The sequence below is a fragment of the Hyposmocoma kahamanoa genome, unplaced genomic scaffold (assembly GCF_003589595.1).
Source record: "Hyposmocoma kahamanoa isolate Upper Pololo Valley unplaced genomic scaffold, ASM358959v1 166, whole genome shotgun sequence".
Lineage (NCBI taxonomy): Eukaryota > Metazoa > Arthropoda > Insecta > Lepidoptera > Cosmopterigidae > Hyposmocoma > Hyposmocoma kahamanoa.
This window is the reverse complement of record NW_020653601.1, coordinates 292,065-318,176: the sequence shown is the minus strand read 5'-3', so window position 1 is coordinate 318,176 and position 26,112 is coordinate 292,065. Positions and strand designations below refer to the sequence as shown.

General features: G+C 36.4%; 1 protein-coding gene across 1 annotated transcript in view; it reads right to left on the bottom strand.

The window, feature by feature from the left end:
- Window positions 1–20,819, bottom strand: part of LOC113225530 — a 52,350-nt gene extending 31,531 nt beyond the window's left edge. The window contains exons 1-2 of the mRNA XM_026457853.1: window positions 20,605–20,819; window positions 10,810–11,128 (exon numbers count right to left, since the gene is read on the bottom strand). Of these exons, the coding sequence (XP_026313638.1) occupies window positions 10,810–11,054 (245 nt within the window). The 5' untranslated portion in view covers window positions 11,055–11,128; window positions 20,605–20,819. The remainder of the gene's footprint in view (window positions 1–10,809; window positions 11,129–20,604) is intronic.
- Window positions 20,820–26,112: the final 5,293 nt, after the last annotated feature.

Genomic DNA, 26,112 nt, shown 5'->3' with positions numbered 1-26,112 from the left:
ATATGCGACTGTGGAACCTGGCCAAAACGGGTCGGGATAATATGTATGTGTGCAAATAACGCTTTTGAATTTTAAAACATTTTATCGCATTTATTCCCAATAATGTAATAAGAATAAGAATGAATGGAGTATAATACAAATGAAGTAAACTATCTCATATTGCAATTTTTAACCGACTTCAAAAAAAAGGAGGAGGTTCTCAATTCGACTGTATGTTTCTTTTTGTATGTGTGTTACGCGAAAACTCCGGCCGTTTTTAATTTGTGACCTATTTTGATGATTCTTTTTTGTTACAAAGAAGTTACCTCAGATGTGGTCCCATTTAAATTTGAAGAAAATATTACACCGCTAAGGGTGGCAAACTAGGGGATGAATCGGTTTTCGTGCACTTTCCGGTAACCGATTTCAATAAAACTTAGCAAATAACTATAATTCCACGAACTGTTGATGTCGGTTTTTTTTATAAAAATGTTCTAGAGAAGACATGTGCGTCGCATCGCCGTCGATAAAAATCCACGCCCCAACCCTTTACTGATCTTGACCGGCGTAAAATCGGCATGGAAAAAATTTGTTTTATTAATCAGATTCTTTACTAATTATTTAGGTACTATATTGCTATACAATATTCCGTACCATTAAAATTAATTACGGAACGTCTATTCATACTAGATTTTTGACGCAATCGTTTTTTTTTTTCACAAACATTCGTTGTGTTAATTCTTGTGAATAACAGAGTACCTATATTACATTAAAGTACTAGTCAGGTTAGGTTGAGGGTACAAAACAGTGACATTGAATGATCAAGTTGATTTAAACTGTGGTTTAGGATTTTTTTGAAACACTTCATAAATATATGCCATAATGACTTCACGCCGGCGGCGCCGGTCGACAGACGATCAGATTTGGCGATCGGCGCACGTCTCTAGTCTTAATAATCTATTCTGTTGATTTTGCTTTATGTACATATTTTCTAACACCTGTTACCAAAACTCTGCCAATGTCAATTTCGTCAAAACAATTTGGAGTAGCGTGTCAAGATCCATCAACGATCCACCAAAGAGCCGCCTGCGCGAGCGCACTCTTAGGCGTCAATTATGCAAGTAATTGCTTCTAATCTTCTCTAATGATCTAACGATAATGAACGAGCGCTCTAATTCACACTTGCGCTTCAAGAATTGAAACACATAATTATAGAGAAGTTTGATAATTTATTGCATTTCGTGAGCTTTCTAGCTGTTTGGTTTATTTCCGTCATATTGTAAACATCTGCTGCGTTAATTGAAAATTGTCACGAAGGGGAACTAATAGATATAGAATTGCATAACATTAAAAACGTCCATTTATTATTTTTTTAGTTTGTCTTCTTGTGTGTAATAACTATTAGAATAACATTACTATTATAAATTACACGATTTGCTCAAGTCAATTGTCAGTTTGGGGTTACCACAGTAAAGGCCAAGCGTTAATGTAACTAGTGCACAAACGTTGAGAGCATTAAACGAAAAAGTCAACTTTTGTGACACGTCCATTGAAATTTCTGAAACAGAGTTTAAATTTGAAAAAGCGAAAGCTTTGTTACGGGATTTTTCACTTCTTTTCGGCATCGTGGACGAGTCGAAAAAATGCGCGTTCAAGCACCAAAGGGAAATGAGTAAAAGTTAAGATGGCGGACAAGGATTGAGCTAAAAATCGTTTAAAAACTCTAAAAGTTGTGCATACGTACGAGCCAGTTACGTACTCGTATATGTTGCCTAGTAGCCAGGTGATACTACATGGTAATTATATCTGAAGAATGAAGCGACAAAATATAATATTCACTTAGCGTAAGTTTAGACACGGAACTATGTTCCTTTTTTATATTTGCGATACCAAATAATGATATTAAAACTCGGTTTCTTTTTAATTTTAGACGTTTTGATGCAAACTTGGTACGCTTAACTTCATTTCGTTGTTTTAAGATATGTGAAAAAATGTTTTTTTAGAACTTATAGTAATGAACTTTCTGAACTAAAGTATTTTAAATGAGTATTGTTTTTAAATCAAAGTTACAATCACACATAAGTACATACATAAATGTGACTGCAATTTTTCGGTAATGGTAATATAAACATAAGTATTTCATATGTAAGTATAGTTGTTTAGTGTGGGGAAGTGTGGTCCTGTAAGGACTCTACACGATTCCCATCAGCTTGATACACATCAATGACATTGTCACTGAATTTTGAACCAAAAACGACTGGCTGTTGATAAGTTTACGCTTTTTTATTGTTAATACAGTCTGACTCTTAACCACTAAGTACTTAGGCTTGGAGCAAAGGTGGGGTCTACAATGGAGGGAGGTCAGAAGACGCCAATTCAATTGCACCTCGAAGACACAACAATACAAATACAGACAGGGAATTCCATTCCTGGGTTGTGCGCGTCATACATGATGAAAAGCGTTTAGTACATCAGAAAGGAATATCAACCAATGAAGAATGATAACGTAAACTTATATAATAGGTCTTAGATTAAAATCGAGTTACGAGAGAATTAGAGTGATTAACAGTGAATTATTTCGTCTTGGCGGTAAAGGGTATAAGTTAGTATTACTTATTACTTTTACATAAGAAACAAATACCGCAAATGAAACCCTTCTGTAATGTGTAGGTTACTTTTAATTGAATATATATCGATTTGTTTGTGAGTGCGTGCCTGTCTTTGCAACGAGGCTTTCGGGATTTATACGAGGTGTCCGATTCACGAACATATTGGGGTGATAAATAGGTGTACACACTGAAATAACACTCTTCTTCCATTAATTTACGGAGCAGCTCCTCGAAACTCTTGTGAACATCAAAACTACGGCAACTAATCGAATGCAAATTATTTGGTCACCATTGAAAGTAGAGTTGACATCGAATCAATAGAAACTCTTTAGTTAGAGTATAGTGAGTGTGAAGTAACGCAAGCATACAACAAGTAACAGCTTTACGCACTTATCGACATGGAAATAAATTAAATGGCACGAAAGTTGTGTAACAAATGTTACACGAGTAAATAAACATACCTAACCTTAAATAAATACAACAAATAGAGAATCTCCGTAACAACCAGCCGTAGTAGGCGCACGCGCAAGCAGGTTTACTTAAGATAAAGTAAACCTATGTTGCGCGTGTCCGGAAAATCGGTTTATGTAAGAACCGTGTCTTTTCGTAACCTCCTTAGCCGTTTCCCGAAGTTCACCCGTTGCAAACAGAACAGAAACAAACTGCAACAGGTTGCCATTGCTGTACGGTAATTATCTGCTAGGCTAAAGATCTAGTTATTTCAATACTCAATACTCAATATATTTATTGCATTCATATGGTACATACATGTCTTAAAATTAAAATAATGCTACACATATGAGCCCTTTATTGGGGATAACAATAATAGCAGAGATTTCAATTATTAATTGGAACTGTTATTTATCAAATAGTAACATAAAATAAGAAATACGTCTTATTATAAGCAGAATTATGTCACTTGAAAGTTTGAATTTAATTAGATTACAATAGCATAACTTTACAGTATACAATTAAGTTTTATTTATTATTCAAATGTATTATATTATTATTATTATTATTTTAACTCCTTCTAGACTACGGATGACAGACGAGGTGAAAAAGATGCAATAACTTCCGCTTTACATTGCAATCACAGCAACTCACTACGTCGCTACAAAATTGGTGCTATTCGCAAATAGTGTCAACTATTGTTGTAAAGCTCCTATAAAGGTTTGTAATTTACACTTGTGGTATCCCTGTTGTCAAAAGTCGTTAAGTAGGTACCAATAACAAATAGAAATATCATTACGACCATAAATATTCACTCTGCTCTTTTCATTCATCGGGCTCGGCAAATGGCTTTACAATACCATATGTCCGCTTTGGCAGCCTCCGAATGAAAGTAAAAATGCCTCATCGGCAGACAGATTGGCTGGATGGTGACCGACCAACGAACGGTAGACCCTCGATCGGTTGGACTGGCCCTGCCACTTTCACCTGTCCACATACTTTAGCCCAAATCACTGACCTGTTGGCATGTGGGCTCGTGGGTGCTACGGATCTGTGATGCTCGTAAAGGTGGTCATAAAATATCAGATAAAATTTAACTGTATGAGCAAACTTAGTTAATAATTAAACTACCAATTTAAATTATCATTAATAGCTTAACCATTCATCTACTGAAGTCTGAGTCCCGATTTAAAACATATTTAAACGTCACCAATTTTAGGAATTCTGTTATAGAGAATCACGCGCTAGTATGCCCTTACAACACTTTAAAAACTGATTGCTCCCAATACTTGTAGCACGCAAAACTACACGCCCATCACAGGGTTACGGGCGCAATGACAGTGCCCCCTAGATCTTTGCGATTTAAAGCTCGTGAGTGGCACTGCAACTGTTATGGACAGGCGTGTAGCTTACCATCAGGTGCACGACTTTGTTCGTCACGTCACTTGATATTATAAACAAAATCTGCCAGTTAATTGTTAAAAGACAAGAAGTCGTCTTCGAAGTCATTATTAGGTGGCATCGACATTTGAAACGTATACAACAGTACATGCGAGGTAATGCGACAGATAAATACATCGTGTGCTGGTCGCTAATCGATATTGAACAATGCAGCAAGCAGGAATCGAGCTCTAAAATATTGGTGCGATTGTTACATACGGCAACGCTTATGTAAATAAATAAGCTAAAATACCCGTTAAAAAGACGGATAAACGATGTACCGTAACAAGAAAACTCTCAAACCCTATGAACGTGGGTCAAAGGGAGGCCGTAGAAGAAGATAATACAGACCTATGTTCGAAGACAGACGATGTAAACGTTGAGAGAAAGAAAAAGGATTAAAATGAGAAGAAAGCACAGAAAAACTATAAAAACACATCTGAAAGTAATCACTTATTTCGTTTGGAAAGTAACACTCCTGTGTTTCGGATTGACACATGGGGAGAGCCAGACGGTGTATGGATCGAGAATTTTTTTTTTACTTTTATATAACATATTATATTTTTCTCGACATTTAAGAACCAGTGACGCACGAGCAGCTTTATATAGATTAAGTATATGTTGCAAGACAAGTTACGATATGTTCTTTACTTATCCAGCGTCTTTACAAGTACCATTCGGCTCCTCCATCACGCATATCAAGTCTATGGCCAACTGTTAGCCCTGCTGACTGTTTGTCAGTTGGAACACCATAAAATACAAAAAATAATTGACCAGAAAACTCAAATATTCAACATGTTTAAACAAAACAAACATATTTCCAAAAACTAAACTTTCAACATTACCTTTATCAATTCCTGTGTTTGCGCTATTCGTTTTCGTCAAGCAAAAACGGAAAGAGCAGCAAGCTTTCATATATTATTTTTCCAAACAAACTGCCTTACACAAGAAGTGAAAATTTGTCCCAAGTACCCAAATGTTAGGCAATAGTCAATACGTTAGACGCGTACGATTAATGTTTCCGGAGTGAAATTAAATTTCCTTTTCTAAACTGGAATGGTTCGTATATGGTCAGATCGAGCAGGTGCCAAGTGTTGATTTAAATGACATATGACCGCAGGAGAGCGGTGAACAGTATTATGTAATAGAAACAATGGAGCGGTGATTTGAAAGGATTTTAAACCTTGATTCTATAATAAATAAGATATTTGCTTTATGGTTTATTGTGTAGATCAACCAGGATAGGAAAACCGTTAATACTATTTATAACGATACCAAATCTTAAGCTGTTGCAATAAACAAATATACAACTGCATGAATATTCCTTAGAACAATCATCTGTTCTTATAAACACAAACTCTAAAAATAAGAATATGAATACGAAAGTTTCTATTTTATACAATTATTAATACAAAGAAGAACACTCAGAAAAAATTCCTTCGATCCGGCCAGATTCGAACCGACATCTTCTAGCACACCGCGCTATACTAACTAAGCCACGGAACGAACCAGCGGACCTCACGAATTTTTCTATGTGCTTATCTATTTTATAGTTATAGTACAGAAGATAGTAAAAAATACCAAAAAGCATTAAATGATAAAAACAAAACAGTGTCTAAGATAAATCAAAGAAACTGAAAGGCCGATAAAAGGGAAATTAAATTACATTTGAAAACAAACATTAGCATACGATAACATAACAACACTGAGAAACTTTCAAATGCAGAAGAAGATACAATTTTATTCGTACAGGTGGGAAAATGAGAAAACTACTGAAGATATTGTAAATCCTATTACAAGGCGTCAATTGACAGTAAACAGATGTTGGTAATTTATAAAAACTTTTTGCTACGTAGAAAGAGAAGAGTGGTTTAGGCATGTAGTCAGATGTTAGTTGTTTGTCGTTGTTAAGAATCTTATTGAGTTAATTATCTCCAAGACGGCGCATGTTAAAGCTTTTGCTGCGGTTATGTAGAAAAGTATTTAGGCTTCTTGTTAAATATCTACCTATAGTCAGTTCCGCGTGTGCAAGAAAACGAGTAGATAAAGTAGAAAGCAAAGGCTAAGAAAGGGTTCGGAATGGTAACACGAGCTGCATTCATTGATCGGGCAATCCTGATGTATTACGATTGAGCGTTACTGTCCAAAGTTGTATTGCCAACTTCTATAGTACCGAATGCAGACAACTCGAAATGTTACCTGTTTTATCACCCGTTGTTTTCGTCGACGTCCCGAGCAATACCAATCCATCAAATCATTTGTCTCAATTCTCATTAGTTCTCTAAGTACCGCATCTCGCAGTCGACACACGCGCGCCCGGTCGCCAGCCGAGCATGGAAATTTAATTAATCGATGTCGATCTTTCCGCTTTCTCAGTGCTTGGAATCGATTTATTACTAACGATCGTTGATGATCGATTTTAAAGGACGCTAATACAATAAGTCAACAATATAAAGTGTTGTTAATCGATATTCCCAAAGTAATGGATCGGGTTCGACAAAATAAAAAAAAATTTGCCACAATAGCCAGGGTTGACAGCCTTCTTGAACTTCACGTTGTACCTGATTTAGAAACTTGCGAGATTCTGCTACCTATCTTCTTTATTTATCCTTTAACAATTTACTTGCGCCAATATACCCACACTCGGTTTCAAACGTAATCATAATTTTTACGATATTTATGAATACAATAATTCGTGCAAAATATTTAATTATAACATGTAGTTACTGTTTGATATCATCCATCCGATTTCATTATACAACAACTTTCCTCGTAAAGTGTTAAGTAACATGACATAACTCTTAACGTCGCGGGTTAAAGTTCACAATGACAGACAAAAAATGTGCTGATAGCTGATGATGAATTAGAAAGGAAATAGTACCTATAATCTTTCTTGTTCACGAAGTGGTAAAAGACGTTACGAGGAAACTCAGCTGTCGATGGTTTGTGTTATTATTACGGTTATGACTAATTTAAATTGACACGCGCTTGCTGATAAATGCAAACTCTTCTTTCTTTTATCGTTGCTTTAATTAATATAAACTACCGTTTAACTTAGTACTAAAATACTCCACAAATCTACACAAATTGATTTAGTCTCTAATTTGCAGTTCACTTCAAGCAAACCTCGAGACTTGATGAAGTTTATCAGAGGAATGCCTGTCATTATTGTGATTGGAGAAATGCGAAATGTTAGTACAGTGGATTATATTATGCAAAAGTGATTACGCAATTTATTAAAACTCAATTGTACAAATTGATCATAGGCGAAATGACGTCAGTCGAGCAGTCGATAGTTCAGTTTTCGGTGACAGCTTATGTCATCGCCATAGGATATTTACATAGTCATTTTTGCTTGTTTTTTGTTTAGCTTTCCTTATTGTTATCACAAGCACGCCAGTTCCTCTATGACGTGCCATATTTACCACACAATATCCTGTTGGTATGTTTAACACAAAAGCTTATATTGAAGACATTTAATTGTTTAATTCTTCACGGGGACTCAAGAGGTCAACGAAAACAATTAATAAAACAACTAATTCGAAAGAGCCATTGTGATATAATATTGTTGTTGACAGACATTCATTTTATTTATTTATTTAGGATTTCCACATAGAAAACGTTGAACTTTAAATATGTAATAAAAAAATTATACATTTAAGCTAAAAATATTAAGTGCCTCTGCACGTAAAGGACACCAAAGCTTGCGATGGCAACAAAATACTCGTAAAGGAAAATAAAATAAATCTGTGTCAACGTAATAACTACTAATAACTAATAAGTTTTGTAATAAAATTAATTTAATAGTATACAAACTGTATCCAAATGAAGATTTACGCTAAAACATCTTTTTAATTGTTTAAATCCTGACCAATATCCCAAATGAAAGTACTTCTTCAAACAAAGACTTAAAAAAAAAGGAGGAGATTCTATATTCGACTGTATTTTTTTGGGTGTATGTTACACGATAACTCCGGCGTTTGTGAAACGGTTTTGATGATTCTTTTTGTTAATAAGAAGTCTGTTGGAAAGAAGGTACCTCGGTAGTAATCCTGTTTAAATTTGAACAAAATATTCCACCTCTAAGGGTGACAAACTAGGGGATGGATCCGATTTCGCATACTTTCCGGTAATCGATTTCAATGAAACTTGGCAAATATAATTCCACGAACTTTTGAGATCGTTTTTTTAGTTCTCCGTGCTGAGATTATTACATTAAACAGCTGAACTCTTGACCAGTGCTGGACTGCGCGTGACAGGAATAACGCGACAGTTGACCCAATGAAAGAGAGTGTTAGAGAGCAGTCAGGGTATATATTATAGTCTGTAGTTAGTTAATCTTAGTTTAGGTTGGTTATTATCTGCTATAATGCATGGTGTTTACTGACGTGTTACACATTTAAAAAATAAATAAATGTAAATTCTAAAACAATCACAAAATGTAAAATATCAAACATGGACAAGAGAAAATTTCAAACACTTGAACAGCAGAAACAGTTTCCTAAGTGAAAATCATCCTACATACCTAGAATAAAGTGTGTCAGTATATTATGACGCATTAACAGCAACTATATGACCCCAAGGTTAGCCTTTTGGCGAATAAATCTCGCGAGAAAGTGGCCCTCGCCGGCATCGAACCGGTTGTCCGTACTTTCGATACCACTTCCCGTCTACTGAGCCGACACACGACGGGATGTTAAGGATGTGGATGTTAAAGCTTGTTTTAAAATGTAAACTCAAAAATATAAAATTCTGAAGTAAAGTTTAATAATTATAATATAATATGAAATTCGTTCAAGTCTACATTTTCGAGGTTTGATGTTCGTTTTTAAAAATGCTACGGAAATTATTGGGGCATACCAATTAGTGGAGTTATTGAAATAATTCCAATTCCTTTGTTTTATTACCCATGTTTACTGTTATCATCTTCTTTCATGGTTATTTGGATTCCTACACTCCCACAACGGCCACTCCCACATTACGCACAAAAATCCTCATTGGTGTTGAAAAGATTGTATGATTTGATTATTGTTTCTGCGGTCCGTATTCCTACAATATAGTCTTTAGCAAATGTGACGAGCGCCAATTTGACAAATATTTCCGTTCGTCATGACAATGACTCGTCTTTAAAATCATTTCATACAAAATAGCGGTGACCTACGAAGCTGCGCGGGCGCCACTGGCAGCGTCGGACCGTGAAGTTACTTTTTATATAATCACAGCCAGGTAACGGAGGCACTAGTTGCCGGAAACTATATCTCTGCTCGATTGTAATCGTGTGCTTTTATAGCTCTAGTCGGCAACCAAGAAGATATATTAATTTGCAGAAGTAACTAGAAAACGAATTGGTTTTTTCACTTTCCTTCTAAATTTTTACTTCTGGTATATCATAATCATCGAGTATATAACCAAAAATAGAGGCGAAATAAGGGCCATATATTCCTGGTAACACATTAGCGATACAGCTCTTATAAATATCAACTCTCGTTTGCACTGAAATATAGACAGGCTAACAACTGATCTGTGTGTACGTCTCTATATTGGAATATACGTATTCCAAAAAAATATTATGTATTTATTGTAATAAAGATAATATCTCGAACAGTGCCGTGTTATTCTATTCCGTGGTGTGGGAAAAACAGCAAAACATCTAATTACAAACCAAACGGAATCAAATTTCATCGGTAATTAAATATGTAAATTTGCAGTTTTCGTCCATTGCAGCAAAGCTCAAGTTAACTGGTCGTTTTGAAGTGAAACAGGTGACGACACCCGTCAATTGTTTCGAATTCAGGCTGGCCAATCGGAGCGCAGTTGTCACAGTAACGATATGGCCGAATAGTTTTCAAACAAATTACATGACATTTCGCCTCTATTTCTGGTTATGTACTCGATGATCATAATGTTGCCATTAAAAATCACCAACCAATTTACCAAAATATATATTATTATATATACTATATTCATTAAACATACAGAAATCAATAATACTTGTATTTAATAATACTAGTATTAAAAAAACATATTCACGAAATGCAACAACGTTCTAATAAGCCATTTGTAAATAGGCTTGATAATTAAATATTAGATACCTAGATCAGAACGCGTTACGCTACGGTCAGTCGATAACCGCAACAATTATTGATACTTGGTTTATAATCGTAAATCAAATTGTTGTAATACTATACGTAGTTCATCAAAGAAGAAACAGGATGTTAATTAATAAGTGAAACATGAAAATATATAGTCACTGAAAAAAGCTCGATACAAAAGCTACGTAACCGCCGCGGCGTCGCGAGGTTATAGAATTAAATTTCCAAAACAAACGCACCTGTTCAACAGAGTCTCCAGTAGATGAGAAGAATGTGGTAGAGCTTCTACTAGCAGGTCTATCGGTAAGTCTGTGGCCACAGACTGCAAAACTCCAGGACCAAGTCGGGATATAATGGCTGCTGCTTCTCTGAATTGTCTTCCTTCAGACAGGAGCAACACTCGGCGTAGAGCGAGACGAGGAGAGGTGTATGTGTTCTTCTCCCTCTCCCGCTCACGACGGATGCGCTCGCGACTCTCATTCATATTTATGGTGTCGTGATAACGCTAGCCCATGGTAAGCTGATGTTCAGTGGAGAGGTGGCGATGGGAAATTGAATCTGGAAAATAACGAGATTGATCAATATATTTGTGACCTGACAGCTCTAAATTAATTTAATTGAAATCAAAAGCGTTCAATACAATAAATCTACATAATAAGGAAGTAATTTACATTTACGCATCACTAAAGAACTATTTCCAATTTATTTAAAATAGGTAATCTAAATCTAAAAAAAAAAACTCCGCAATGTCACCACAAGACAACTGAAAATGTCAAATTTTGCCGAACCGATTGCAGACAGAGCCAAAATACTGTTACGAAATTGGTGTCATTCAGCAAAAAGACATTTCTTCCATTGGACAATGGAATTCCCTGTAGTCGAACGCTGGTCAGGTGCGGCAGGTGGCTTCCACGACTGAGTACTACACAAGTTAAAAGATATGCGCGATATAATAGAAATGGATCAGAAAACCAGCACCACGGCAGACTGACGAAGGATTGAAAGAGCGAAAGCCCAGCGGTAAGCCCGTGCTATAGTAGATGCCGATATTATATACAGTTGAATTATTTTTAGATTTTACCTGGAACTTATATTTTAGATGGAACCCCATTTTATGCCTCGGGTTTACTTATCGAACAAAGCAAACATGCCCAGACTGACTTACGACTTCTACGATTTGACAATAGTCTCTCATAATGTCGAAATTATAACTACAGATCTAAAAATATAGCCACTTTCTGAAAGAATTCGTAAGTTCAAGTTTCCGCTCTACCTCATGACTTGTGGAAACAATCAAACTCACTAATCTAACTGTTCCATTATTAAGATAAATTGTGAATGACGACGGACAGCGACTTGATGGCGGACGGTCGGCTGTGGATTTTTTGTCCGTCATCGTGACCATCTGGATCATTAGATATTTATGGGAGCACACTTGTAGCATTTAACTGAAGTAGTTTTCTATACCATTTCTGTTCCGTCATCCATCATATGTACATAAGCCCGATATTTACAGCACTTTTCTCAACCAGGTCACGTATGGCTAGGTTGCTTACCTTGCCATCCTTGAAATAGTAGCCACAGAGTCATTGCCCAATGAACGTTTTCAAGTAAGTTCAGCTGTTAATAAATTGATCGTTCAACCGATATTATTGGAAGGTCACGAAGTGACACAAGGCGTCAATAAAACGCTATACTGTATATAACATATAATAGTATATATACAACTGTTCATGAAACTGCGTATGACTTTATGTTTCGACTACAAGCATTAAACACGTGCAGAATACGTTAAACAGATACTGAATTACTTGATTACTTGATATATTCAAGAAGAATCCATAACCATTGTTAACGTTCTTTTTAGTTTTCGTTTTTGTGGATGTGTTTCAATGGCATTATTTGGTTCTGTATTGTTTGTTTTGTCTGATCTCTCTTTCTATGGTTTAGTAATAGGGTTCACATGCATTATTGGCTAGGGCTAGCTTAAATAAAAGATACTGGATCTCCTCGGCAGAGTAATCAAAATCCTGCCAGCGTTCACCTAAATCTACGCTAATGAGTGGGAGTCAGGAGCTGCCAGCTCTAGGCTCTCGCATACGTAAGTATCCAGTAACCAATTAACGATCGTTAATTGGTCACTTGCTTAGATTATAGACGCACAAATACCACACCATACCTAGTACGTCACCATTTAACTGACGACATCGGTAACGTAGAGTAAATTTCGTTGTCCTGGTACTCCCCTGCACCTGGCAATTGGTGGTGTCATTTGTCTACATATCGATGGCTATCAAACACCTTATTTATCAAGAAAATGGTTTGAAAACTGAGTCGTGTCTGGCATCCAAAGCCAAGCAATCGTTCGCCGGCACAATATCGTCACGTGATAATTTTATCCAGTATGAAGCTCGGTGTCTTATTAATAATAAAATTTAACACATTCTGAAATACAAATAAAACAGTGAAATACAAATAGAACATTATGGTTTGTGTCACTATTTCTTAAAAAGCAGCTATTGATATGCAGCACATTATCTATTGGAATGTATGCCTCATAAGAATTTCCATCGATGTGATATCGGAAACTAGACTTATACATATATTTAACACGCATGGTCACTGTGTCACTAACACAAAATGGTTTTATTCGACACACGTATAAAATGAATGTGATGGTGGTGTTAAGCTTATAGCTCGACTATCGACAACCAGTCGATATCACCGTAGAATGTAGGTCTGTTTGTCAGTTCTCTATCGACAAACACTCTTTTACTACATTTATTAGTCATAGTGTAAACTGCAAGCAAACTTGTAAACACAAAGAAATAACTGACTCTGAAAAATGTTTTCGTTGATATATATTGGTACTGACATTTTTATGACATTGCAACTTTATGTGTACTAAATACTGCACAAATTATGTATCGATTTATCTACAAAAAAAATCCAAATTACATCGATACATTTTATCGCATATCGATATATAACTATCGCAACGCTAAATCCAATTCTGACATCAACTAATACTAGTTTATTTAGGTTTGTGGATTCCTTTCCGTTTCCAATCTTCTTCGAGCATTTATTGGCGTGTAGTTATGTACCCTCTAACTTTCGGTTTTATGTTCACCGTTCTAAATTCTTTTAAGTTTCGGCCTTTGAGGATATGTTTTGATGCCAATGTTTACATTTTTATTGTATATTTTGTTGGATTTCTCTTTCTTTTACTTCGATAAATGTTAACGCGCGTTACTTTACGAATAGAATATAGATTTAAAGTCTTTTAGTTCTCAACGAAAAGTGTTGTAGATAATTACTTGTAATAATATTTATATTTATGACGTTCTTGTACATCCACACGTTAAAAGTTAATACTTTTAAGGGAAGCGAGGCAGTTTGACACTGGGGACACATTCATACACCTGCATTATCTCCATACCTTCAAACGTAATATAAGTTGTGATAATACTAAAATGTGCCTTTGTACGTGTGAGTAATAGACATGCGATGATGCAGCGCACCAGTTAGCCGTTGGCGTTTAACAGGTCGCAAAGTGTTTTCACAGCGTTGACTAAAAAATAAGCGACACAAATACGAGTTCCACTGCAGTTTTGTTCAAATTACAGGGTTTTATGTCTTAATACAGGGTAGACTAGTGTTTTCAATAACTAGATTTGCATGTGACTTTGAGAGAATGTATAAAGATATTTTTTAAATAAATATTTTTTTCTAAACTGGCCGGTGGGGTACTTGAACACTAGTGAGTTCTGTCTGCTGCCCCGTTTGGTACGGATCAAAGTGCAGCTGTTGGTTATTTTGTACGAAAAATGTAAAACTATTTTCAATTCAACGCTATTTATGAAAGAAAAGATAAAATTAGCAATGTTTATTAGTTATAATCGTTATAATCATCAATTAGGTACAAAAAATATTCATTACAATTTCATTTAGCAGCCCAAAATAAAAGTTAAGTAAAAGTGTACGAATCTGCCCCGCTTCTCACACGGGGCACTGTCACTGCGCCCGTCACCCTGGGACATTAGATAACAAGTCCCATGTGCCTGTAATTTCACCAACACCCTTACCCTTCAGAACCGGAACTCAGTGATGCTCACATTACCTCTTGTTGGCGATAGAAATAGGTAAGGTGGCAGTACTAGTAGTAGTAGTAGCAGTAGTAGTACTACCCTAGACGAAATCTTTCACAAGGAGCTCTACTGCTGCCAAAGAGATTAAAACCGTCGACCTCTCAATTGTGAAGCAACTGTTCTCTGTCTAGGCTGCTACCGCTCTTTATATTTCATGGTTTGTAAATCTTTAAGTTTCTATAGTACTCGAGGTTCCAAAATTACAATGAACCCACTATTAACCCTTATTCCTGTTTTGCGAATTTTACTCCACTCTCATGTCAATCTCGAATGTGAATCAACCACATTTAAGATTTTCATAGACACCTGGGATACGTGACAACAGGAACCGCTGAATCTTCCGTACCAATGAGCAGTAGAGTTTAATCAGTATGACTATTTCAAGTGTAATTTGCTTACCTATGATATAGAGATTATTTGATTTTGACTTTGCTCATGCATCACAGTTAAAGTATCTATATCAGCACTGTCTGTGATGCAAGTATAGTCACGCTGAGATGGCTAGATGACATTGTCAAAGTCACGGGCCGTAAATATATGAGGCTAGCTCAAGATCACAAATTATGGGGTGCCTACACCTAGCAGTGGGTGAAATCAGTTGGTGAGTGATGATGCTGAGGCATGAATGTGGACAAAATCCGCGTAACAGTAAAATGGCTGTTATATTTCATTTTCGTAAGTACACTATCGAGAATAAAAGAACGCAGAAAAACTATTTACGTTAACACTTTATCGCCTCGTCTTCTATTCTCATCAAAATCGGTATCGCTGTATTATCTTAGCCTAATTTCCATGTTAGATTAACAGCTTGTCTTCAATTGCGGTGTCACAATGACATTTCACATCGCGATGACTTCTCAGCATTGTGTGCATTACTGTTAAACGGGTTCACCGCTAAGCGGGTGGAAGGTCGGGCCTGTGTGATGGCGATTTATGAAGCGGAGAATATTTGTTTTACAGTATTCCTCAAGAAATAATTTCGAAACACCATATCAACAATGCTGATTATAAGTATTTTATTTTGTAACATCAAACAATCCCAATATCACAGTGTTACCATAGTCCTCTTGTAGGCTATTATTATCATTACTATCTTCTTGAAATTTATCCCATATCAGACCCATTTGGGCAGGGTGTCTTCCCACGTCTTCGACTATTTAAAGCACCTCTTTCTTCAACAAATACGTTACTTTAAAGTAAACGATAGTAAGCTGCACATGATTCGCAATAATCTAGTTTTACAGCCTCTCGGTGGGAAATGTATCTAGGACTCTTACAGAGAATGCAAGCGTTTTCTATACAACTAGACTATCACTGTATTTATACATTTCCTGTATACCGTAAGTGTAATCATATTTGGGCAGCCTGCAACGCTGAACTACAACAATCTCGTGGCCACAAAACGACGCGAACATCGTAAACCTAGAAACTAAAAATTCATCAATTTCTTGACTCCGTCAACACTCCGCTCTGTTCTCTCCTTATGCTTTTTGAATAACGACAATGAAGTTCACTTTTACATTATTTCAACAGAAATCGTTATACATGATTATTATTCCGTAAAATGCGCTACTATGGCTTTATCTATTCTTGGCTTAGTGACTGCGTAGATCTAAAAAGTCTCTAATGTATTATAAGAAAAAGCAAGACCACTAATGTCTTTCTAAACCACCATCATTTACACAGATGAGGCTAAGTATGAAGTAGCAATCCGCTCGCTGATAACGGGAAACGTACATCTTCTGTCGATGCCAATGCCAGCCACCACGATGTTAGCGACGAAATCGGAACACTGGCAGGGGTCAATAATGGGCAATGGCGGCAAATACAATTTATATGGAATTATTCCAATCTTCCATCGAAGACCGCGTTATAAATACAAAGGATATTATAAATATATGAATGAAATCGAAGAACTTGACGAAATAAAATAGAATGTTCAGTTGCAATCATTATTTGATTTATTAGCAATTGTTTGAATTTCCAGTTCCTGTTGGTGTTCATTACCTTAATTGGTGAAAACATAGGTGAAATATTTAAACAGGAAACATGCAATCGGCTTCTAGTTCAGCGATTCAAAAATTAAAATATTGAAATCCGGTACGTACGTGCCATAGGCCACATCTATTATATACATTAAATCAATAGGTTGGTTTTCATTCTTTTTATATTGTATCGCAAACAACCATTACAGTTTTTGACATAGGAATGAGTCACCCTTTTTCTCTCTAGTCAGATACAAGAAACTATGATTTTCATAGAAACAAACACCCACGTTCATAATGCAATTTACTTTTTACAAAAAAAGCGACACTTTTTCAAGACATGTTATAAAATAACAAAAGACAAGATTTAAATCAAAAGCAAAACATGCGGACGATTTAAAGTGACTGTACAATTAACACTGACATCAGTTCCTTTAGAACAACCCTCATCGTCAATTAATTTCTTCTCAGATAATGTTCAAGCCTTTGCACGCACTTAACAATCGTCATTATCGTGCATCGCCTGCGCCCGCGCATATTATGTTCATTATCTCGTGTCTTCCGTGATTTTTGCTGCACTTTCGCTGCTATTTCAAGTATACGTCATTGAAGAATTGAGTTTGTATGTTCCACATGCTTGATAGAATAAGAAATAATTCAGCTTTCTTTATGTTTGATATAATTTACAATAGTATCACCCAATATCGGCTGATGGTTGTCCCAGAAAACAGTTAAGAAATAAAACCAAGGGATGATTGTTTTTGAAAATTAGATTCAAGTCTTACAGAAATAGTTAACCCGCTTGCCAAACTTGACTTGAAACAAAAACATGGGTTTTATGGGTAGATTATGGTAGTTTTGTATTTCTTGCAGGATTTAGTATTCTTAATATTGACGATGCGGCATGTTACGTTGTTTGTAGCGCTATTCAACATAGTTATTTCATTGTTCTTTCAATTGTAAGACTGAATTAAAACACAGTTAATTTCCAAAAGAACAATCAGCTCATCTGATGCGTGTCACCTCAGCTGCAGGCTTCCGCACTTGCACTGCACTTTCGCCTCTATCGGATCATTTATCTCGTGTCTCGCATTGACGATTGCATCAACATGTACTGCAACATTATTTCTGATAAATCTTCTGTGTGAAGAGTTCTTTAACTTTAGCGATAATGTTTTTCTTGTAAATATTAGAGGATATTCTTCCAAAGGGTGCCGTAAAAAGTTACTTTTCGTGTAATCCAGGAGTTATGCGACAGTTAATCCTGTGCAATCGAATGCACTTTCAGTTGAAGCTACATTAAACCAATCTATCATAGGTGACCATATGTCAAGATGTTGCGATACCTTGTATACTGTCTTCAAATGGATTACGTATAGTTTAAATAAAATTAAGTTCCATCATCCATCACCATCTATCACCGAGTGTCAAATGGACCGGTTACAAAATTATCAGATGGTATTTACTTTCAATCAGCAATTTGCATACATTGCGTACTTCGTTACGCGCACTGCATGTGTTTCGGCCCAATTAATGCAATCTCTATCGTAATTTGTATCTAGGATAAACAAAATTTGAACTTATTATGTAGGATTCTAGTTCATTATTGTAACAACATGTCTGATTAATTGAAACACTGAAATGTGGTTCGATTAGTGTCGAAATGTTAAAATCTGGAACGGTCGTTGGTTAATTTAATTCCAATGTTGACAGCTCGGCTAGGCTTAACAAACTTTCCAATGAGCAGGCAGAGGAAATGTGAAAAACAATAACTTGCCTGTTTAAACTCCAATAATGCAACACATAACCATTTAAATCACTAAGTCCTCATCTCGATTCAAAAGATATTCACAGTCTGAAGTATGAAGTATGAATCTAAACCAAACTTCAAGTAAAAAGTTCAAAAATAGTATAAGCTATTTCTCTAATACGTAAAATGTTTCATATTTAACTGAACAAATGCACAAAGTCATAATGCATTGCCTGTTCTAACTTACTACTGAGTAAAGAATACTAGTTACGCTATGTTTCTCTAAATACTTGTTGTTTGCTTCAACTTTCAACGATAAAAATAAACGTTTCCATTCATGATTCGTACTCAGGTGTTCTAAGAACCATAACTTATGTCCAGTTTGAGTTTCTCTAACCACTGTTCTAAAAGTGGCCAAGAACCAGTGCGCAGAACTAGTCAATGAAATGCAGTGAGCTTAAATGGCATGGATGAGAACCTAGGCAGATTTCACTACGACGCAATATCGACTTAAATCAAAAGGAATGTTGAAAATGTACCGCTCTGGAACGTCAATAGAAAGCTATCAACTTGTCAATAGTATCAAGATTTAAATTAGCAAAGGAGTAACTCAATGACCTATGCACAATTTTTTTTTAATCTCAACCTGAGATGCTCCCAAGCAGTCACCTAAAAGGACGCAATACTGGTACGTGGCTTATGCGAAATCGGAGCTCGCCCTTGCAGGAACCAGCTTGGTCGGCCATTGCTTCTAAATATTTGACAGTGATTTGGGTATCCCACTGAATATAACGTAGTTGCAACTTTAAGCTCTTGGTTAGCAAGTGCAAGTTGCAAATTGTCACAAGCCAAAAAATTGTCACGTGACACCGGTGACACTTTTATGTGACCGATAGAGGTTCATTTTAAGGGTTCAATATAAAGGAGCTGAAGCGCGTATGGGGGCCAAAAAGTCATGCCGTAGAAAGGGGATAGCGGATTTGAAAGAGCTTTACTGACAACTCAAATGTCAAAACCTATTTCTGCCGCCAAGCTATTGTCATCGTTACTGTGTTCCGGTTTGGAAGGGAATGGTTTTGACTAAATGACGGGACGAACAAGTCGTGCGTCTGGTAAGCGATACGCCTATCCACAGCAGTTGCAGTGCCATTCAGAGAATTACATCGCAAAGATCTTTAGGGGCACTGCCGCTGCGATCGCCATCCTGTGACATAAGTTGGCAAGTCCCATGTGCCGGTAATCCCTTCAAAACGGGAACGCAATAATAGTCACCTTACTGCTTGGCGGCAGAAATAGGTAAGGGTGCTGGTGAAATCACAAGTCACTAAGACATAAGTTGACAAATCTCATGATCAGTGACTTTGGCTCTGAGAAGCAGTGCAACTGTTGTGGAAAGTCGTGTCGCTTACCAACAGGCGCGTGACTTGTTCGTCCCATAACTTGGCATCATACAAAAAATTGAAAATTCTACAAATGGAAAAATATGAAAAAACGGTTCTTGTAAAATAACTGCAACGCAGAAAACCTCACAAACGCTTGAAAGGCGATAAATCCGCAAAGTTAAGAAGCTTCCGAGTCCGCAAAAGTGCTTTGGGTGTGAAACGAAAACAATCTCAAGTTTGTTCGTCGACAACTTGCGCGAAACGCGGTGAGTTTTCAGAATTCATTTTGTCTTTTTACTCGCACCTTGACTTTCCTTAACTTTTTTCTTTATATTGTTTGAATTGCGTCAAGCGAGGGAGTGTTGGTGCAATTGCCATTGCCATTGCGGAAACAATTTAAAAATCACCTGAAACGAGCTAACTTTAACCTAATCTACAGTAGTATGTGACATATTTTAAGTAGATATAGTTTCCCTAACACGTGCGCGTAATGTACGCAACTTGCAAGGAGGGTGTAATTTTACGGCAAATAATGGCCCGGGAAATAAATTAAATAAACGCTTAACATGGTCCAACAAAAATATGCTCTTACTTCAAAATGGAATTAAAAAATGTCTTCATTTCTCAGATAAACAAATTGCGCGTGAAATCGTCACATAAGCAGTACCTAGTTTGTTTAAAGTTTTTGTTTCACGATAATTTTAAATTTTGAATATCATCAGGAATCTTGCCATTACAATTAATTTGTTATGACTTCTTAAGTACTCACCGAAAATTCAATTAATAAAATCCAGTTTTCAAATGATTGAAAACACAACACAAACACCTCAGTTCCACAACACAGACAAAAACAGTACAAGTTCACAATTAGTAGAGTAGTATCTTTTTCGAATATATCGATGAAGAGCAATTCGTTCGAGTCTCGACGCCGAATAATGTAAATACACTATCGAGTGTGCGCGGGGCGGAGGCTCGCGCGCGCGGCCGCAGTTGCGATGGAAATGTGGCGAGACTGCGGTCGCACACCGTGAAAGTTCCGGGCGGTCCTATGCAGAAGGCAAACATTTTTACTTGTTTACTTTGAAACAGCAAAACACACCGAGTTCTTAGGTTTTCGCTATTCGCGTACATTTTATTTTTTCCAACAAACTAACACTTCGGGTCCTTTAGAGGTCACGGCTGACTGACGACAGATAGACGATTTAGATTTTAAAAAAAAAGTTATTTTCCAACAACAAAACAGGTTACTTTAGCGATACAGTTTGCCCCATAGGTAGGTGTGCCTGGAGCTAGAATACATGACACTCCATAAAATGTTTACACAGCAACTTGGCTTGGATTAAAAACTTAAATAAATTAATCATGAGTTTTCCTTTTACACTTTTATGAGGTTCACTATTTGGGACTGGCTGGGTAATAATAAAAAATAACGCAGTGCAAAATGGGAACATGAACTTGAAACAACTATTTTTCAATTGCGATTGCATTTTAAATATTTAATCTAACAGTTTCTATACACGGTTAATGTGTAAAAGTCTACTTTTCGCCAATTTATGTAAAAGTCAACGCTTTACAAAATAATACTACACAAGCTTGTCTCTTTACTACATAGAGCGGTCCGTCGACAGGTGGTCTGGAAGCTCCTGTGGTAGCTCTCATAATTTATCATTCATGCCACCGCCTGCATCGCTTCGATAGAATTTTTCCTTAAAGAGAATTTTAGTGGAAGAAATTCTGTTTTGTGCTGTTATTTAACCTCCTTAGAGCGTCCTTAGCCCTTATAAGAATGACGCGCAAGTCGTTTGAAAACCATTTTGTATATTGACGAGTTTTATGTCTGAGGCAACGCTGTTGGCGTGAGATTCCCAGCCACGTTATCACAAGAAACGTTTCTTTGATGGCTTCCGGAAAGGACGTCATTTATTGTCAAAGGGACGCCGCTCTGTAGTTCAATCAGACAAAATCAACGTATTAAATTCGCATAACGTCGCCTTAGAGTGGAAACGTCGCATACGCATTTTCACATAGTTCATTTTTACTGATTTTTGTAGAAGAAAAACTTATAAAATTTTTGCTCTGATATATTAAATATTAAAGTAATGTAGTATCTGAAAGAGATATAATTTACTACAAACATTATTACATTTACTACATTTTACACCACATTTTTATCTTCGTCTTGAAAAATTACATAGAAATAGTTACGCTAAACAGAAGATTTTTTTACACATATATATTTAGTATGGATTTAGTCAAATATTACCTATGGTATTAGGACATCCTAATATTGTATAGTCTAAAATTCCTCCATAAAACTTTTTTAGGTACATCATCATCATCAACCCATTTATACTTCTCACTGTTGGGCACGGGTCACCTGTCAAGCGAGGGTTTAGGCTATAGGTCCACCACGCTGTCCCAATGCGTGTTGGAGACTTGATACGTTTTCCGAGGGTAGTGAACCATCTTTGACGTGCAGGTTTCGTCACACCCTTCACCGGAAAGCTCGTGGCAAATTCCGCGCAACTGAGAGGTGCGAGGCCGGATTCGCATCCACAGCCTCTGCTTGAGAAGCGGGTAATCGAATAATAAAAGACTATCTCGGCTGCAATTTTTGGTACAATGGATTAATATTTAATGCAGAATAACGCAATTGTTACCGTAAATGTTCACTAATTTTTGATGAAATTACAGGCACGTGGGACCTGTCAACTTATGTCTCAGGATGACGGGCGCAGTGGCAGTGCCCCTCAGATCTTTGCAATTTAAAGCTCTGAGTAGCACCGCAACTGCTATGGACAGGCGTATAGCTTACCATCAGGCGCACGAATTGGTCATCCCGTAACTTGATATTATAAAAAAAATTGGTACATTTCATGAAAACAAGTCGTTATATGAAAAATCCCAGTTGTTTGTACTTTCATTAATGCATGCATATTTAAATTAACAAACTATATTTAAAATAGATGTTATCATAATTATGCGATCGTTTAAAGTTTGAGAAATCATTATTTAATTGCTTCAAAGATTCGATAGTAGGAACTTTCTCGTAAAATTTACTTGTAAATAGAAAATCACCGTGAGACTCGGACATATTAAGTAAAATAACGGATAACTCTCGTATGTAAGTCGAATTTTGCTCGACATGTGTCGCTCCAGTTCGTGGGCCTTAATTCGCCGAATCTTATGATTAAGGACCACGAACTGGTTCGAAGTCGAGCAAAAATTTGACTTAAATACGAGAGTTGTCCGTTATTTCACTTAATTAACTTTTTATATGTTTTATATTTTATTATTTCGTTTTTATGACGGATTCGGTTACTCACGCAGAGCGTAATGTATTATTGCACTTTTTTAACATTTTTTATAACCCGTCGTCTCGCTGGTAGTCTATTGTAATGTAAAAAAGACTCCCGAAAGTAAAAGAATTGAATTCCACGACAACAAACTACTCGAAACAAAATTCCACATTTTCCAGGCTCGTGAGACTCGTGAGACGATTGTGACGAATACTGGGTGATGCTTCAATGGTCTTCTAATAGTCAGGAAATGATTTCGTGATGTTCTACGATTTGAGTCGACCTGTGAACTTGTGTTTATATTTACGCAATTTTAAAGATTTCTCCATTTGTACGGGCGACGACATATCCGTCCACCTTTACATTTAACGTTTAAGTGCTAGCCACTTGCGCTAATACGATTCAAACTGTTGTACAGCGTGATGTTGATTACATTGACACGTATGGGCAAACCTATGTCCGAAGAGTATATTTTTATGTCATTCGGTCAAGAGCACGTAATTTTTGACATTAAAATTTAAATTCAACTCTACCTCTATATTACTAGACAGATAAAGTCCGGTAAAGAAGGGTCCTAAGTGTCAAGTTTGTTCTTGTATGTACTACAGACAGCAGACTACAAATATTACTTAAAACTACTACAACAACATATAAATCTTGCGTCCAATTGAAAATTGTACACACATATCAAGTAAACTATGAAAATAAAAACAAAATCAGAGAGAAAATGTTGCCGTTATGCTTTAACTAGAGTATAATTATTATGTGTTGTACAAGTATAGAGAGGTGGAGTTAGTAATATAGAGCAGGAAAAGACGAGTCAAACAAAGAACAGCATTGTTGTTTTATATAACGCATTGATTCGAAGTGTGTTAGAGTAATTGTTCGGTGATTTGGTCCCCGTATTACGATCGACATAAAAATAGAATCGAATCTATACAGAAGTTTTCCTGAGACATTTAAGCACTAAAATGGGTTTAAGACGTAGGCTTTCATCATATGAAGATAGGTTAAGGTATTGTAAAATTGACGCCTTGAAGAGTAGACTCTCTTCGGACAGCTTTGCCGTATTATATAAATTAATTAACTCTGTGAGGGATGCTAGTGTATTGTTAGGTCGGGTTGGGATTATGGTTGGAAGATACCACACGCAAAAACTATTTTGTGCTCTTAACAACGTGTCGTACAATAATCCGTTGTTTCGTATGTACAGAAATCATGACAAGGTTAGTACTGATGTAGATATATTTATTCCACTAATTTTTAAAATCATTTATAGCGTCAATGAGGTCTCAAAACTAGATTATAGATTTTTAATTTATGGTTTCCTGAAACTTCTCTCTTTTTTAATTTCATAAACGTACATTTTTATTTTTTACATGGCATATTTAACAAAATTTATTTAATTTCATTGTTGTGCACAATTGCCATCTGCTTCAAGCCCAAGAGTGTTACGGTACCTATTAAATTAATATTAACTATTGCACGTGGTTTATGAACAGTTATCTTGTCTAAATAAATAAAACAAAACAAACATCTTGGGCATCTTAGGAGAATAGAAGGAAAGAAATGTAGAGGACGACCACGACGAAGTTATTTAGATCAGATTAGGTAAAAAGTTATTATCGTATAGTATCAGGAAATCAAAATTAAGGCGCTGAACACAGAGATAAGAGCTAGCTAGCTAGCTATTAAATAAGGACAAGAAATATATAACAATTTTTTTAAAAGTTTATGAGACAATGCTTATAATAATTATCGTTAACATGGTTATAGAAGAACAGTCTCCTGTCACAGGAACTTAAAGGGATAAGTAAACTAACTTTTTTTTATAATACCGAGGGACGGGACGAACAAGTCGTGGGCCTGCCGTTGCAGTGCCACTCAGAGCTTTAAACCGCAAAGATCTGAGAGGCACTACCTACCAATGCGCCCGTCACTCTGAGACATAAGTTGACGATTCCTATGTTCCTGTAATTTCACCAGCACTCTTAAACCGGAACGCTTTGTAATACTCATATTACTGCTTGGCTGCAGAAATAGGTAAGTTGGTAGTATCTCTCTGGATGGACTCTTTCACAAGGAGCTCTACTGCTACTACAATTAAACTTAAATTGCTTAAGTACTACGCTCAAAGAGAAGCTCCAGTCACTATTACAGCAAACCAGAAAGAACACTTTGAAACAAAGAAACTGTTTTTATACTGTATTATTACATCGACAGAATAATGTTTGCACAATAAAAATTGGCCGCATCGCTGCACATGATTATATAACAAAACACGAAGTCAACATAATGTATTTTCTCGTTAACTACGTACATTACCTCCATAATGCCTGAGTTCAAAATTGCATAAAATTATAGGGGTGGAATAAAAACTTGGGACTATATTACAGCTTGTGTCGTATTCGCGTATTCGTGGTAACTAAATTAGGTAAAGTTCCAAAAACACATGTTGGTGTTAATGCTCTATTCACTCATTTAAATTCTGTGTGGTTAGCGTAACGTGTTTTTGAAACTTTTTCAGCTAAAGTTTCCTTTTTTACACGCAACCTGTATAATAAAAAAAATACGCAAAATGTAATGTTCAGAAGAAGGTTACCCGCTCGGTTAATTGCTTTTATTCAGTTCAAGAGTTCTCTAACCACAAACAATACGTACCAAAGAGTAGCGGTAGAGGTCCTTGTGAAAGAGTTCGTCCAGGGAAGTACTGTCGCCTTATCTATTTCTGCCACCAAACAGTAATGTCAACATTCCTGCGTTCCGGTTTCGAAGGGTAAAGGGTGCTGGTGAAACGACAAGCACATGAGACTTGTCAACTTGTGTCTCAGGGTGACGGGAACAGTGGTAGTACACTTCAGATTTTTGCGATTTAAAGCTCGGAGTGACACTGCGGTTATTAGAGACAAGCGTGTCGCTTTCCGCCAGGCGCACGAATTGGTCGTCCCGTCACTTAGTATAATAAAAAATTTATTGTA